At 47.0% G+C, this 16,799-nt stretch overlaps 1 protein-coding gene across 5 annotated transcripts in view; it reads left to right on the plus strand.

Moving 5' to 3' along the window:
- SLC36A1 (solute carrier family 36 member 1) overlaps positions 1-16,799 on the plus strand; it is a 217,532-nt gene that overhangs the window by 32,669 nt on the left and 168,064 nt on the right. For 2 of the 5 annotated variants that reach the window (XM_019734295.2, XM_074313807.1), the window contains exon 11: positions 6,355-10,798. The exons of 2 other annotated variants lie outside the window; for them this stretch is intronic. In XM_019734295.2, the coding sequence (XP_019589854.2) occupies positions 6,355-6,626 (272 nt within the window). In that variant the 3' untranslated portion in view covers positions 6,627-10,798. Of the gene's footprint in view, positions 1-2,480; positions 2,501-6,354; positions 10,799-16,799 lie in introns of those variants that run through there. One more of the 5 variants, XM_019734299.2, reaches the window with a different exon arrangement.

Genomic DNA, 16,799 nt, shown 5'->3' on the forward strand with positions numbered 1-16,799 from the left:
GTACTTGCCCAGCTTTTTGCCCGAGGTTAATTGGTACATGATTTTAGAGCTTTGGTATAACTGATTGTTTTCAGTTATACCTATAAATTTTAATGGCAGCTTGTTTTATTGCTACTGATGGTGTTTTCTTGTCTTTTTCCCAACTTTTCTCCTCTTCCTCACCCTCCATCCCCAAGGGGAGCAAGGCAGTTTCATCCAGCCTCATTTTTTTTTTTTTTTTCCACTTGGAATTCAACGTTCTCATCACTTTTCCCTATCCCCCAATGATTTGCTGTATCTGCTCTTTGATGCTTAATTTCAGACTGCTGAGGAGGAGTGGCAGGGAAAACACGCACGTCAGACAGTGGTGCTCATTTTGTTACGATTTCATACAGGACAGTATTTACTTCCAGCCCAGAGGCTTATAAACGCTGATGACCTTATGCCCAGAGCTTGTGTAGAAGGAGAGGCTGGCTCTACCTGGGGAGTCTAGAGGTGCAGAAAGAATAGTTCCTTTGGATTTCATGAGGCACTAACCTGCCCTTCGGTGGTTGCTACTAATTCTCTGTGGCATTTACCACGTGAGACCTTTCGCTTCAATTAGGTATGAGAATTTCAGAAACCTATTGTTGAACATGTAATAACGTAGAAGCACATCAACTAAGACCCGTTTAGACTGGAGTGCATAGCTGTCAATCATTCCCAGCAGCCAGACCCTTTAGAGCCTGCAGCTTCCAGGTGCAAACACAGTGGCTTCTCAGCACCTGTGGTCTTTCATACTTCATGGTCTTGCGGATACAAAGAAGAAGGGCAGCAGCATAAATTAGCTACGCCAGTGCCCCGCCCTCACCCCCACCTCGAATCATCACGAGGCCTCAGTTTCCTCAACTGTAAGATATGAAGGGTATCTGATCGCTAAGGTTTCTCTCAAGTATAAAATTCTGTGATTCTGTACAAGTGCTTTGAGCCTAATTTTAAATTTCGAATAAATTATTGCTCGGAAAAAGAAAGTTAACGTAAACACATTTGAAGAATGTCTGGATCTGGGGTGATTGAAGATGAAATTCCCAATATCCCACTGACTTAACAAAATAATTTCTTTTGCATTTTATCTTCTGTGTTAATCCTCATGGGTGCATGTAAGAAATAGTTGCAATCGTAATATACACATAACTTTGTCTTTTGTACTTTAATATTATATCATGAATATACATATCCTTCATAAATAAGTTCATGACTGCATGATATTTCATTATTTAGGTAGATCATATTAAGGAAAACACTCCTGTAGTGTTGGACATGTAGCCTGTTTCCCTTACTTTTGTACTTTCTTTTATTTATACCCCCACTAAATGAAATTATATATCATAAGGCTATAATTAATTTTAAAGCTAGATTTCTAGACCTTCAAAAATACCACGGGTAGGCTTCCCCGGCATCTATCATAATAAAATAGCAGAAAGAAGTTCCCGACACAGGAGCTATAAGTGTTCAGTTGGTGTATGATTTTAGATCATATTTCTGTAAGTGTGTGTTCTCTTAAGTGCTTTCTCCTCTGTTGTGTGTGCGTTAGTCAGCTTTCTGTTGCTCGTCTAAAACCACAGACTCTACAATCCCAATTAGTTCCTTCTCTGAACATGGCCGTTTGCCTCATGTTGCTTCAGCCGTTGAAAGATGGTATTTGTCATCCCCTAACCTAAAGGGAAGGTGTTTGTAATACCGTTGGAGCCCTCTTGACTAATCATGTGGTCCGGTGGAGTTGTTCTCAGTCCCACCTTTCCACACATGCCACATCTCAGCCTCTGCAGAAGGCTGTGGAACTGCCAGTTGGGAGTCTGCTGTCTTCCTCTTTGTATGGGGTGTTCTTTTGTGGGGGAGTGTGCAGAGAGGATAGGCCTAGTTTCCTGAGTCCTGAGATCCCTACCTTCTTGAGTTTCTCTTTCTAGAGGGCTTTAACTCATAGAGTAAAGATACTTAAAGGTTTAGTTGCTCCCCTATCTTTCCTAAGTACCTTATTCCTGCCTCTGGAATTAGTTAAAACTAATTTGCCTCATTTTGCATGGTGGCAAACAGATGTCCCCAATGTTGAGCGCTTGGGGCTCTTCATGCTAATTTGGTTTGGGTCCCCTTCTCTTTCTCATCCCCCACCATATTCGTGGGAGGCTCACTCTTCTTACCTTCTCCCCCCATTATCTTTCTCCAATGTCAGGCTTTATTTAGGGTTCAGTTGTGGTGTGTGGTCCTTCTAGGACAGGAAGATGGTCTTTCCTTTGCAGCCCTCTGGTCCTGGCTTTAAGAGAAAAGTTCTGTTCCCTTTAAAAATCTCTATTAAGGATATTTTTGTTATGCATGCTTATCTTTTACATCCTTTGTTGTAAAACTGAGAACAAGTTTTTAGATTACTTTTAAAATATGATGAAGTGGAACATCTCTCTCTGATCTGAGAAAAGATTCTGACTGCACAAGCTTCTGTTTCTGTTTCCACTTAATTCTTATCACAGAGTACATGAAGCACATCGGACTTCACTTAACTCATATCATGAATGCACATCTGTCCTCCAGGTTAGTATGAGAGATGGAGAGGGGATGACAGACTCTCGGGGCTGGGAGGGGCCAGGAGGGTCATCTGACTTGCCTCCTCCTGGGGCTCCTTGTCTCTGATAAGGGCCCCTTCTCTTGAGCCGGCTGGAGCATCTGTGGGGACCAGGGGCTGGCACCGGAGGAGTAACTCACACTCCCTTTAAAGGTACAAAACCAGGTGGACTATCAGCTATGTTTTTGGCACAAACCACGTATTGGAAGAGAGGAGTCCCATCGCTCTGCTGTGTCACTTCTGAGCAGCACGCCATGCTTCCCAGTTGACAGTGAGTTGAGAGACATATCCCAGAACACATTCCTAAGTGGCTAAATCTGCATTGTACAGTTCCTTGAAATTTCAGAACTGGGTGAGCCTTCAGCACTCATCCAGTATTCGTACAATCACCTTATTTCATGGGTAAACACACTGCGGCTCAGAATGGTGAGCTGGTTTTCCCTGCGTCACCAGCCTGTTACTGAGCAGGAGCTGGGAATTATATTAGCTAATATTTATGAAGCACTTATTCTGTGCTTCGTCCTCCAAGTTCTTTACATGAATGATCTCATTTGACCACCCCTGTTTAGCAGTAGGCAAATGAGTCTTAAAGAGGTTAAGCGACTGGCTGGTTAGTGGTAGACCTGGGATTGGAGCCCAGGTTCTGAGTCTGGAGCCTATACTGCCAACCACATTCCTGGACCAGCCTCTCCCTGGGTGCAGGTCTAACTGCTGCATCATGGCTGTTTCCACGCCACTACTCACTCAAATTGGAACTTCTGAAGCCATCCGTATGGGGTTGACATTGGGCAGATGGAGACCCAGACCCCAGAGAGAGTTAAGTGTCTTATTCCAGGGCACACAGGAGATCAACTCTTATTGAGCATTAGGTTATCCTTGATGAGAACCATTTGTTCATCAACCTACAAACACCTTACCTCCAACTTCGCTCTAATTCAGCCCTGAAGGCTTGAGGAACATCGCCAACTCTCTATTTGGAAATAGCCAAGGGCCGAAATAGGCTATTTTTAACTTCCAGAGAAAGTTAGAAGCCTACACTTCGGTAGACTTTCTGAAAGTGTTAATGGGTGTTGATTACTAGAGGAAGGAAAGGACAGGATTGCCCCAGGGCTGTGAAACAACAGTAGGGGCGATGGTAGGGGCAAATCTGAGACTTGGTACTGAGACTCGGTGCTCCTGTACTCCCTTTCGTCATCAGGCTGCAGAACCCTCCTCTCATTTCCTCTGCAAAGCGGAGAGAGGTCAGGGCTGACTGTTGACTGGCTTCTCTGCCAGACCATTGTAGTGCCTTCCTGGGAAAGCTAACCTGACAGACAGCTGACTTCCCAGTGCTTCATAGAGAGGATCTTCCTGCTGCTCAGCCAGACCCCCGTCTGTATTTTCTTACTCATTAGTCAGTGATGTGACTGTATCAAGGGCTTGAGGTCCCCGATCCTAGTCCCCGCTCTGTCACTTTCTATCATGCAACCTCTCTGGGCCTCTGTCCACAAGGACAGGAATAGTGTTGCGGAGTTACATACCTGGGAGCCGAGGCACATTCGGTTCAGTGAGTAGATGCTTTGCCCTGTTGTCAACTAGACACGCCCTTCTGCTGTGATGCAAGTGTCCCAGGTCTGTGCTTCCAGCACAGCAGGTGCTGAGTCCTTGAAACATGGCAGTGTGAAGGAGGAACTGACTGCATTTAAATTTTTTAAAAAATTTATTGGGGTGACAATTGTTAGTAAAGTTACATAGATTTCAGGTGTACAATTCTGTATTACATCATCTATAAATCCCATTGTGTGTTCACCACCCAGAGTCAGTTCTCCTTCCATCACCATATATTTGATCCCTTTACCCTCATCTCCCACCCCCCACCCCCCACCCCCCTTACCCTCTGGTAACCACTAAACTATTGTCTGTGTCTATGAGTTTCTGTTTCTCATTTGTTTGTCTTGTTCTTTTGTTGCTTTTGGTTTATATACCACATATCAGTGAAATCATATGGTTCTCTGCTTTTTCTGTCTGACTTATTTCACTTAGCATTATACTCTCAAGATCCATCCAAGTTGTCACAAATGTTCCTATATCCTCTTTTCTTACCGCCAAATAGTATTCCATTGTGTATATATACTACAACTTCTTTATCCTCATTTAAATTTAAAATGGCTAGTGACACTGGGTATTGGACAGCACCGCATCAGAGTAAGTGTGAGATACGAGTCGTGAATCTGTCTGTTCCTCCCCTGGTAAATCTCCGTTCCCACAGGCCTCTCCCCTTACTGCAGGGAGTGGTATTCCAGTTTCAAAGTAAGTGTTTCTCATAAAACCTGGCGTCTAAATGCAACCCAGTCTTTTCATCTGGTGCTCAGCCAAAGAGGCAGCGATCGATCGATTCAGATAGTCCATCTGAAGGATAAAATCGGCCGCATTGGACTGAGATGTTTCGGCGATCTCACCAGTGTGATGCCTTCCTCACAGCAGTTTGACTACAGTTTTGCTTTATGAAGTTTGAACTGAACCCCCTGTGGCAAAGGTAACTGCCTCACAGGGCTCAGGGAGATAACAGATGTGCTCTGGGTCGCTGTCTCCGTGCAGAGGACCTCCAGTTGGAGGCTGGCAGCGGGGAAGAGAATCCATCAAAATACGTTTGATTACTAATAAGCTAATGATGCCCTTCTCATAAGCAGCAAAATATACATGCGCGATGATAATATTCACTGTATTACATGCCTGCTGTACACCTGGCCTTTGCTTATGTGCCCGTGTATCCTCTTGATCATCGTGACATCTGTGACATAGGAGCTGTTAGCATCCCCATGTTGCCAACAAGAAAGCTGGGGAATAGAAAGGAGCCATAACTTCGTCACTTGGGCAAAACCAGGAGTCAAACCCAAGCACCTAATTCCAGAGCCCATAATCCTCTGTAAACCTGTGAAGCACTGCCCTTCTTCCCCAGTAGAAAGCTGAGTTGGATGGGAATAGTGGGAGCAGTGGGCACTGGATCGGTACATCAGGGAGGCTTCGTCCCCGTGGTTTTAAGCAGCACAAGCTGACCAGCTGGCAGTGCTGCAGTCGCTGGTACGGTATGGAAGCCAGCGGCGTTTTCTAATGCAGCCCCCATTCATCTTAGTCAGTTTCACCTTCCCCATGTAAACCCATGGCTAAGGGTCAGGGGTTGGAGCCACACACTAGCTTGTCCCAGCAGAGGGGCGGTGGCGTTGTGTGGGGCCTTGCTGCTGAGGTCAGCTGTACACGGAACTACTTCTGCTTTCCCTGTGTGAACATGCCCTGTGAAATGGGCTTTACCATGTCGTCTTCCCAGAAGCAGGAGGATTTGGTTTCCCCTATGTATTTCTTGTCAGTCAAGTAGAGCTGTTCGTGTTGGAGGTGGCCTCCGTGGTGAGAAAGTGAACGGTCTCTCAGAACACGGCCCACCTCCTTTTCTGCTCCACTCTCTCTCCTTTGGTAGGGACCAGGTTGCCCTGGAATAGAATTTTGTTCTTTTTCCTTGGGAAGGTGGACATCACGTACTGTGGTAGGAAAAGCTCAAAGCAAAATGACTGGAGCCAGGAGATCTGGGTTCCACTCCCAGTTCTGCCCAACCTGCAGTGAGACCCAGCTTCCTCTCCCTCTCTGAGCAGCGCTTTTCTCATCTGTGGGCTGAAAGATTGGGCTGGATAATGTCTAAGTCTCCTGAGAGCTCTGCCTGCCCTGAGAGGGACACTTGCTAAATTTGCGGAAGTGAGCAGGTCCCTTCCAGTCCTGGGCAGCCTTGAACACCCATGTCCTCTCTCCCGCAGGCATCTTGGCCATCCTCATCCCCCGCCTGGACCTGGTCATCTCCCTAGTGGGCTCCGTGAGCAGCAGTGCCCTGGCCCTCATCATCCCGCCCCTCCTGGAGATCACCACCTACTACTCGGAGGGCATGAACCCCCTCACCATCGCCAAGGACGCCCTGATCAGCATCCTGGGCTTCGTGGGCTTTGTGGTGGGGACGTATCAGGCCCTGGACGAGCTGATCCAGCCAAGCAATGCTCCCATTTTCATCAACTCCACCAGTGACCTTGCATAGCCGTCTGGGTGCCATCCTGCACCTACCTACCCCACCTCTGCGTGTTCCCTAGCGCCTGGCCCCAGAGCCTCAGGAAGGGTCAGGCTCTGGGGGAAAGCAAGGTTGCCATCTGGGAACCCCTCTACCTGGCACCTAGGTACCCTGCGCCAGGTAGGACTGAGGGCAGTGGGGACAGTGGGTGCAGATACGCAGGAGGTACTTTTAGTGGCAGTACTGTCATTGTTCATTTGTACTTATTTTAACCCAGAACTTTTTAACTCTTTTCCCTCATCATGCCTCTTTTATCATCTGCCTTCTTACTTCTGACCCACCTCCCCCAAATTATTCCTGTTGCACAGCTCACTTTATTTAAAAATTTTAGCATCTCCCACATCATGTTTTCTCCTTTCCTGGTCCAGGACTAGATTAAATAAGTGGGAAATCTCCCTCTTTATAAAGCCAGACCTATCTCTTTCTCATATCGCTCCCAAATATTTTACCTCAATATTCTCCTACCTATTTAAGTCTCCAGCAGGTGTCTGGATCTACCTAGTAGTTTAAAACCAGTCCCCAAAACTGGAGTTTTTAATCTTGACTCTCTCTGGCTTGCTGTGACCCTCGGCAATACCTTCTCCTTTCCGAATTCCTCGTGTGGGTCACAATACTGTATTCTTAGTTGCTTTAGCTCCTGAAAGATATCAAGTGTTGCCTCAATTGAAAATATTTATATTTAATTTAAAATTAGCTTTTGTTTTTAGACTTGTCTCTAGATCTGGGGTTCTTGTGAATTGTTCCTTCCTTAGTAAACTTGTATTTTGCTTCTCCTGCTGAAAAGAAACTTGCTCCAGAAAATGTCTGCTTAGGTCCTCAGCTCTCCGGGCTGAGTACGCCAAAGGTGTTAATCAGGGTCATGTAAGTGTGTCGCTCTGTGGGGAGGCATGGACTTTGCCTCCTGTCGACCAGCCTGATTTCATATTGAGAAGATATGAAGGACTCAGGAAGGATTTGTCAGTGCACTAGGTTGAGGGAAAGGATGGCCGAGTGGGGTGTGTTTCTGCCCACGGGAGGCTTATCAGATGGTTGCTGTGTGCATTCAGGCCTGCGTGCCAGCCTCAGCCCCTGACCTGCAAACAGCATGGCAGCGTTTAGTTGCCGTCATGCCAGGAAGACACCCACACTGTTGCCAGGGCTGCGACAATGAGGTCAGTGTGCACAAGTGTGAAATGAAGAGAATTTGTAGCAGCTGGTCTGACACTAAGTATGGTGCTTCGCTGTTTACAATCAACGGGGGGTGGGGCAGAAACAGGGCCCTGTCCCCGCTCCTCCACGACCTCCAGGACTCTAAAGGAACCACTTGGTTGGGATTTTGGTCCCTTGTGTTTTAAACACTAATCGTGACCCCTACCCCCACCCCACCCCCATGTCTCCCTGAGTGTCAGAAATAGCTTCAGGGTCGGCTCACCTCATGGTCAGCCTTCAGATTTGGGGACAAACTGCAGAGAAGGCGGAGGAAGGTACATCGCCTTGCTTTTGGCTTCCCCTTCTGCCCTCTCGGTGTGAGGAGTATTTCGGGCCGGCATTCAGTAACTCTCCATCTCTTGAGCTCTGTGTGTGTGTGTTCATACGTATGTGGTAGGGTCCTGCTGTCCCCCACTCCTTCACTCGGCTCTTGCTTACCTGGAGCTCAGGTTCACCCCACAAGTTGGGAGAGCAGCACAGTTTTATCAGGGGTTTTGCTTTTGTGTCTCCAAAGCTCATAAGGGCTGTGACCCACCTCCGCAGCCCCAGCTCTGTCTTCGTTTTCTGTTCCAAAGCCAAACTCGCTGCAGGGACTCCTAAGCTACCCAACCATTGATTAACTTAGGAAGAGTCATCAGTGGTGACTCGGTCTCCCTTAGGAGAATGACATGCTTTTTGCTCTTTGGTGGTCACTGAGAGGTGTTTATATGACCAAGATTCTAGCTGGAGGTGGCATCGGCCCTGCCCTCTGAAGCCTCAGGCTTAGAAGTTACCAAAGTGGGTTGAGGAACTGTCATCTCTTGTTTGCAAGCCTGGGCTCCGGCAGCCTTTGCACAGCGGTCCTGAGAGTTATGTGCAGTGAGAAGGCGCATGCCAGTAGGAAGGGGTCAGACGTGTCCTGCCTGCAGCTTCTGTGGTGGAGGCTTCTGCGCACGCAGGGAGCTGCTAGAGGCAGTACTGTCTGGTGGGCGGTGACACGGGGGCTGTGATGCCGGGACAGTGCAATGCTGAGGTCCTCTGGCCCCAGGTCTTAGCAAAATATAGGCTATTGCTTCGGGGTCCCTGGTCCAGAGAATGGGGTGTACAGGAGAGACGGCTTTGGCTCTGGGGCTTGTGGCAGCTAATTTGACATGACCTTCAGCCTGTTTGATCTCGTTCCTCTGTGCCCGCACTTTGATAGGCTGATCGCATGGCTGCTTCAGGAGACCCAGGCCAGGCAGACCCAGGCAGTGGACCTTCCTGGTTGTGCAGTTTCACTGCAATTAGGTATAGAATGAAGGGTTAGCCAGAGGCAGAGAGAGGGAGGAAGCCCTGCCTTCTCTTCCAGAAGCAGCCCTCTGGGCCAGCTCAGGGAAGCCTCCTCTCCTGCTGCCCTGCAGTCAGGGAACCCTCCCTGGTTTCTCCCCATCACTCGTCAGGAGCTGGCTGCCCCGCCTCTCCGTGTGCACGCTCCGGTCCCTGGTGAAAAAGCTGCAGCGTAAGTAGGAGTGTGATCAGGAGCAAAGGCTTTCTGGAATGTGAGGCTGCATCTGCCAAAGCACAGGCAAACCATGGGTTTTCTGGCCCAGGACTGTTAGGCTCTGTGTCCCTCCTCCAGGCCCCCCAATGCAGCCGCGGATTTCCATTAGCTCCGAAGTAGCTGCTCAGAGCCCCTTGTTGTCTCTTGCAAACGCTGCTTTTGGGAGCAGGTTTCCAACTCCGTCGGCAGTGTACCTCCCCTTAAATGCAGGTGCCTCCCTGGAAGAGCATTACCTGGCATCTTCTATTCAGTTTGCCTAGAAGTTGTCACCATTCACAAGTGGTATTATTTATATTGTGCTGCTGTCCAGCTGCTAGGAGCCCTTCATCTGCACAAACCCCGGCCCGCACATGTGACTGTGGGGCAGGTCTTAGCTCAGAACCTGCAGCTTGTGCCCTCCCTCTCTGTCACTAACCTCCCCAGCTGGATTCATTGACTGCTGCTCCCTACTCACTCTCTACCCTCAGGAAAGGTACAATTTGCCATTTCAGCAGTTGTCTTAAAGTGATGGTCCCAAATGTGTGTTAGAAAAATCTTCCCCACCTCCCTGTTCTCCTGTTACTTTTCTTTCCTCCAGTTTCTCCCCTCGAAGATTGTAGAATATCATCTCTGTTTAACACTACATGTTTGCCTCATGTGTTTTGGAAGTGAAAAAAATCTCAGTTTATGTCTGTTTACAGCTTTCTCTATTCACGCCTCACAGCAAGGGGGTCTGCATCAATGCAGTGCTCTGTATCATCGCTGAGCAGGGGTTACGGTGGGAGCTGCTTCTCCCAGGGGAGACACACAGGACATGTGCCACAACTTAGTGATTAGGGAGTCGGCTCCAAGTCTGCCTTAGAATTCAATTTTCCAAAGTACGTTGCACATCTCCAAGACCATTAGGGGAAAAGGAGACGGTGTGGTTTGTCTTTGAAATCATGGTTGAGACTTTTAGGCAGTTAGTCCTGCTGGTTGCAAGGCTGTTTGCTCTGGCAGCATCAGCCTGTTGCGTTTCTTCTCTGTCCTTTGTGTCACTGGGTCATTCTCTGGCCAGGGGACATACACGGTGCTGATAACATGTTACCAGAGTGGGGAGGGGAGTGGGAAATGAGGGTGGCGGGTGCCTGTCATAAGCCGTGTTCTTTTGTTTAAATCCAGGTGGTGCTGGGGAAGCTATTGTGTTGTAGTGAAGGATAAAATTGTGTGACTCTCTTGTAAAATGTGTCAGCAGATGTGTGAATAAGAGGAATATGAAAAACTACCATCCCGCAGGTCTTGATACCCAGACAGCACTGTGTATGTGTGTGCCTGTATGAATGTATATTCCCACATGGCATGTGTAGAGACACGGGTCACGCCGGAGCTCACAGAACATCTTTTTTTGGGTTCTGCACACAGATCATGTGTTAAACTTTTCCTTTTCAATAAATGAATTTTATTTTTTATTTTTGAAGGTTGTGGTCTGTGTCTTTGTTTTCACTTTTTTTTTTTTTTTTAACATCACTCAGATCCATTTTCTTGCTCTTAGATTCAAAATGTTCCTAGTTTATGGGGAGTAGTATGAACATAGAACCATCTATGGAATTGAGAGTTCCCGAGAAAGGGGCCAGGTAGTGATTTTTCTGTTAGACAGTCTTGCCCTTCCTGTCTCTCCTGCTTCTCTTGAAAACTTGAGTGGGGATTCTCAACTCTCTCTGTGCATATCACATGACCCCATGTGGTGGTTGGTTTTATGTGTCAACGTGGCTAGGCAACAGTATTGACTAACCTAGTATTCAATCAAATACTAACCTCAGTGTTGCCGGGAAGGTATTTTGCAGATGTGGTGCAAGTCTGCAATCAGTTGCCTCAAAATGTGGGTGGGCATCATCCAGTGAATTGAAGGGCCTTAAGGGCAAAACAGGTTTCCCTGAGGAAGAAGAAATTCTGCCTCGAGACTACAGCATCAGCTCCTGCCCCAGGCTTTCCAGCCTGTCAGCCTGCCCTATGAATTTTGAACTCGCCAGCCTCCACAATCACATAAGCCAATTCCGTGAAACCCCTCTCTGTCTCTCTCTGTTTCTTTGTCTCTCTTTATGTTGTATGTATTTATAGACGGATGGATGGATGGATGGATGGATGGATGGATGGATGGATGGATGGGTGGATGGATGGATGGATGGATGCATGGCTCCATCTTACTGGTTCTGTTTCTTCAGAGAGCACTGACTGATACGAGAGGTAACACTTAACTTTCTTGAAGTGGGGGAATTGGTTTCAGGACAGTGGAAGAGATGATGCCCCTTTCCTTTTTGTCACAGTGAAGAGGAAAAACAAGACTGTCTGACTGACCCTTAGATTTGAAAACCAATCTTTGTTGGCTACTGAGTTACTCTTGTTTAAAAGCAGAGCACTCAAGGAACACTCTTAAAGTATAGCACTTTACCAAGAGAGGAAGGTAGGGAGTATGTTCAGTTATCAATATTACTGGAGCTGGGGGTGTCAAAGGGATTCAGTGATTGTTCCAAGTCACCGACCAGTAAGTGGCAGGACTGAGTTATACACCCCAGTCCTGTGACTCTAGAACCCCAGTGCTCCCCGAGGCACTGGCTGCCTCCCCTCTTGGTTCAGCCTCAGGAAGGAGGTCACCTTCAGTGATTGTAGTGAGGGTGAGAGAGAATGTTATAAAGAGTTCCACAGGAAGGGCTTCTGAAACATTTTCTGAAATATTAGCTGAATTGAAGGAAACCGAGACTCAGAGAGAATCAGTTGTATTTGATTGTTGGTTATTCATTCGTTATAATCATGTCTTGCTCGCCTCCTTTGTGCAGAGCATTCAACTTTTTCAGATTGTTCACCTCTTAATTCATGTTTTAATTCCTGCTCACGTCCGTACTAATGGCTGTAAGCCCTCCTTCTGGGTTACCAGGGGGTAGCCAGGGCCCTCAAGGTAAGCCCACTGTACTGCTGGAGATGAACTTGAGTGACAGTGGCCTGAGTTTGGGCCGTACGCCTGGGGTTCTTCCTGTGTAGGCTGGCTTCCTGAGACTCGCCCAGGGCAGATGTGTGCTAAGAAACTGTGTGTCTAATCACTGTGCTTTGCTAGACAGACCCTTAGCCATTGGTCTGCCTCCACCTTTTTTTTGGAAAAAATTAGGGTGTAATCTGCCAGTAGTAAAATTGACCTTTTTTTTACGTGTACAGTTTGATGAGTTCTGACAAATGAATGCAGTCATCTGACCACCACCTCCATAGAGAAGTTCCCCAGTGCCCTTTGCAATCCATCCCATCCCCACGCCCCTCGGCCCTTAGCAACAACTGATCTGATTTTTGTCTTTAGTTTTGTCTTTTCTAGAATGTCATATAAATGGAACCATAAAGTATATAGTCCCTTCTCTGTGCTTCTTTCATGTAGCATAGTGCTTTTTTAATTCATCCATGTTGTTACATGTATCAGTAACTTGTTTCTTCTTATTGCTGGATAATATTCCATTGTATGGATGAACCATAATTTACTTACACTGTTTATTTAACAGTTGATTGATGTTTGGGTTGCTTCCAGCTTTTGGCCATTATGAATAAAGCTGTCATAAATATTCATGCACAGATCTTTGTGTAAACACGTTTTTATTTCTCTTGGGTAAATACCTAGGAGTGGAATTGTGGGGTTGTGTGGTAAGTATATACTAACTCTACAAGAAATTGGAAAATGGTTTTCCAAAGTGGCTGTGCTATTTTGGATTCCTACCAACAATTTTTAAAAGTTCCTCCATATTCTCACTAATACTTCATATTGTGGTCTTTTTGATTTGTCATCTTAATGGATGTGTAGTGGTACCTCACCCGTGGTTTTAATTTGCATTTGCCTAATGACTAAAGACATTCTGCAACTTTTCCTGGGCTCATTTGCCATTGGTCTGTCTTCTTTAGAAAAGGATTTATTCTGATACTTTTCTTCTTTTAAAATTTAGTTTTTAAAGAAGTTTCTTAAGCTTTTTATTTTGAGGTAATTATAGATTCAAAGCAAGGTGCAAAGCAATGGATAGGGAGGTCCAGTGCACCCTTCTCCACGTCTCCCCCAATGTCGACATCTTGCATAACTGTAGTGCATTATCAACCAGGAGAAGGACGTTGGCACAATCCATAGAGCTCATTCAAAGTTCTCCAGTTACACGTGCACTCATTTGTGTGCGTGTACATGTGTCTGTAGCTCTAAACAATGTATCACATGTAGCTTCCTCCACTACAATCGAGATGCTTCACTGTACAATCACCACAAGACCCTTCCTACTACCCCGTTACAGACACACCTCCTGCACCCTCCCACATCCCTAAATCCTGGCAACCACAAATCCATTATTCAACTCTGTTACCTTATTTCATGAATGTTATATGTATAAATTGAACTATACTGTGTGTATCCTTTGATTGATTTCTTTCACTAATATAGGAAGGCACTTAAGTCCTCCCATATTCCAAGCCAGCCCATCAGAAATACCCGCCATTGCCTAAATACCCAAAACATTTAGGCCTCCACTTTAGGCTGTTCTCTTAGCCTAGCTGGCCCTTCTCTCTGTGCTAAATCTGAAGTTCAATTTTAAGACCCACTTCAGATGGCTTCTCTGCTTTCTAGAACTTTCCATACCTGTGTCAGAATGTATTGCTCCCTCCCCAGCAATGCATAACGTCTCTTCTCTGGTTGGCCTCATCCCTACTTATGCTAGAGAGATGAAACCACTTGGCCTCTTTCCCGAGATCGTGAGCTGCTTGAAGCGTTGGTCAGATCAGGCTTATCTCCCACTGCCTGTCCGTGGGGCTAATCATGTATCTGGAATTGGTCGGTTACTAAATTCAGCGTGGTTGCCTTCAGTAGGGAGTCATACCCTGACCTATAAGGAGATGGTGTCACTATATTTATTTTGAGTTTTGTACCAGTCTAACGGAGCCCTTTCCTTGGTTGGACACTGTAGATTTGTTGAGGGATCTGGAAAAAATTCTAAAGCTTGTCTTTTCCCAGCCTGGTCCCTGAGAAAGTTTCTGTTCTTCATTCGGTGAGACAGCCCGTGCCTCTTCTCCGGACAGAACTGGCAGAGGCCATCCAGGGACTTCCAAAGTCTGTCCTTAGACACTGCCATGTGGGCCATTGTTCAGCATATGGGCCTGGTGCCCTCACAGGTTGGCATTTCACCAATGCGTCGTGTGGTACAAGAAAGATGGGTTGGCTGGTCTATATTGAATTAGCTGTGGGCCCTCGGCCAGTCACTCCAATCTGAAAATTTTACAGACTGTATTGTTTTCCCCTCCATAATATTCACCCCAAAGAGAGCGGTTTTCCTCCTGAGGTCTTTGGCTCTGCCCTTCTTCCTCTCTAATATTAATTTTTCAAGGTTGTAGCTATGGCTTCACTCCTCCCCCCAAATCTCCTATGTCTCCCTCCAGCCCTGCTCCGGTTTCTGGAAGACACATTTGCCTTCTCTCTAAGGCCTTGAAAACCCCCATGAGGTGGCGCAGTTGTGCAGGCGTGCCCTCACTCCATCGCCACCTGGAGGAGGGGTCGCCTCACAATTCCTTTGCTGTTTGTCCTGGTGAATTCTAGCTGCCCTTCCTCACAGGACATGGTTTCAAGTCCTGCTTCCCACCTCCTTCCTGGCTACCCTCCTCTAGCAATGCTCGAGGTTGCTGTGTCTCTCTTAAGGGCCCACCTCAGAACTGGAACCAGGATTCCAGGAGTGGCCTGCAGTTGAGCCCCAGGGTTGAGCAGACTCCATCTCCCCAAGTCCGGGCACCCCAGCTGTTAATACCACCTAGAATTATAGTGACATTCTTGGCCTCTGAACTCAGTTGAATCATGAGACTGAGCCAACTCCTTGCTACTGTCCCTCAATCCTCTGATGTCCTCTTTATTTTGTTTCCTGAACCCAATGTAAGGTATAGATCTAGGGTCACGCAGCTCTGGATTGACTCATGGCTGTGTCACTCATCAACTGGGTGACTTCACTTTAAGTTACTAACATAAGTGACAAGCTACTGCATTTCTGTGTTCTGGTGCACCTCCATCTGCAAAGTGGAGATGATGGGACTTACCTTGTGGGGTTTTGTGAGGATTAAATAAGACAAGACCTGCCAAGTCCTTGCCCAGTTCCTGACGTACGGCAAGTATGAGGTGGTAGTGAGGATGAGTACGGTGAACTGTAAAAACGCCCAGCCTGGAAGTCAGGAGACCTGGGTCCCTGCCGCTCTCTGCCACTCTTATGCTGTCAGACTTAGGATGCTTGGACCCCCAGGGGCTTGACATGGGAGGGAGCATTTCCCTGAAAATGGGCTTTTCCTCGGCTCAGTAGGCTGTGTCTTGATTCCAGAGAGCCCTCTGGTGGCCCATCTGTGAAGGTGCAGGCTCCAGAGGGCAAAGGGAAGGAGGGGCCTGGTGGGCACAGGGGTAGGCTGAGTGGAGAGGCTCCCCCATCCCCAGGCTCCCCATCCCAGCATGGGAGACCCCCACGCTGGGTATTGGACCTGAGCATGGATCTCATCTCTGTGAGGTTGTTGCTCTGGCCCTTGGACAAACCCCTCCTCCTCTGCGGGCTCCTCTAGCAATGCTGGAGGTTGCCTTGTCTGCCTTAAGCCAGCCTCTGAACTGGAACCAGGATTCCAGGAGTGGCCTCCCAGGATTGAGCAGACTCCATCTCCCCAAATCCGGGCACCCCTGCTGTTAATGCCACCTAGAATTATAGTGACATTCTTGGCCCCTGGAACATGGGGAATGAAGATGAATTACATCAGTGTTTCTCAAAGATGATTGAGGGGGCCACTGGACAGTCATTTAAAAAAATCTGAATGCTGGAAGAAATACTAACTTTCAAATCCTGTAGTTTATGGATATTATCATTTTTAAGGTGGATAAAATATATTTTTAAAAAATCTAAATACACTAAAAAAATATTAAATAATAGTATAGGTGGTATTCTATCAGGGTAAAAATCGTAAAAGCGGTAAGGCACAACAGAAATTTGGGCAACACCAAACTAGATTATTTGTGATTTCCTGAACAGTTCTGATAAGTTAATTCTACCTGTGTACTACCTGGCATTATTTCCTAGCATAATAATCACCATTTATTGTTTATGCTGCTGTAAGCTCTTTACGTTTAGTCCTCAGAATGGTATTATGAAGCAGCTGTTATTTACCATCTTAGTTTTACCAAAAAACGCGAGGCCAAGTCATACCTGCCCGAGTTAGTGTGGGGCATTCCAGGTGTGGTGTTACCTGCAAATCCTACACAGGCCACAGTTGCCTGGTGACGTTCACATCCAGCCCTGCCTCAGCGGCCATACACTGACCCAGGGCATCAGGCGGGGCTGGCTTCCCAAGACCTACACAGGAAATCCCCTCTCCCTGACTAGCATCACGTGCTGCAGACGGTTCTGGCTGGGATCAGGAGTCCTGAAATCTGATTTTGGGCCTTTCACTAACCCGCT

Source organism: Rhinolophus sinicus, linkage group LG10 (genome assembly GCF_036562045.2).
Source record: "Rhinolophus sinicus isolate RSC01 linkage group LG10, ASM3656204v1, whole genome shotgun sequence".
Lineage (NCBI taxonomy): Eukaryota > Metazoa > Chordata > Mammalia > Chiroptera > Rhinolophidae > Rhinolophus > Rhinolophus sinicus.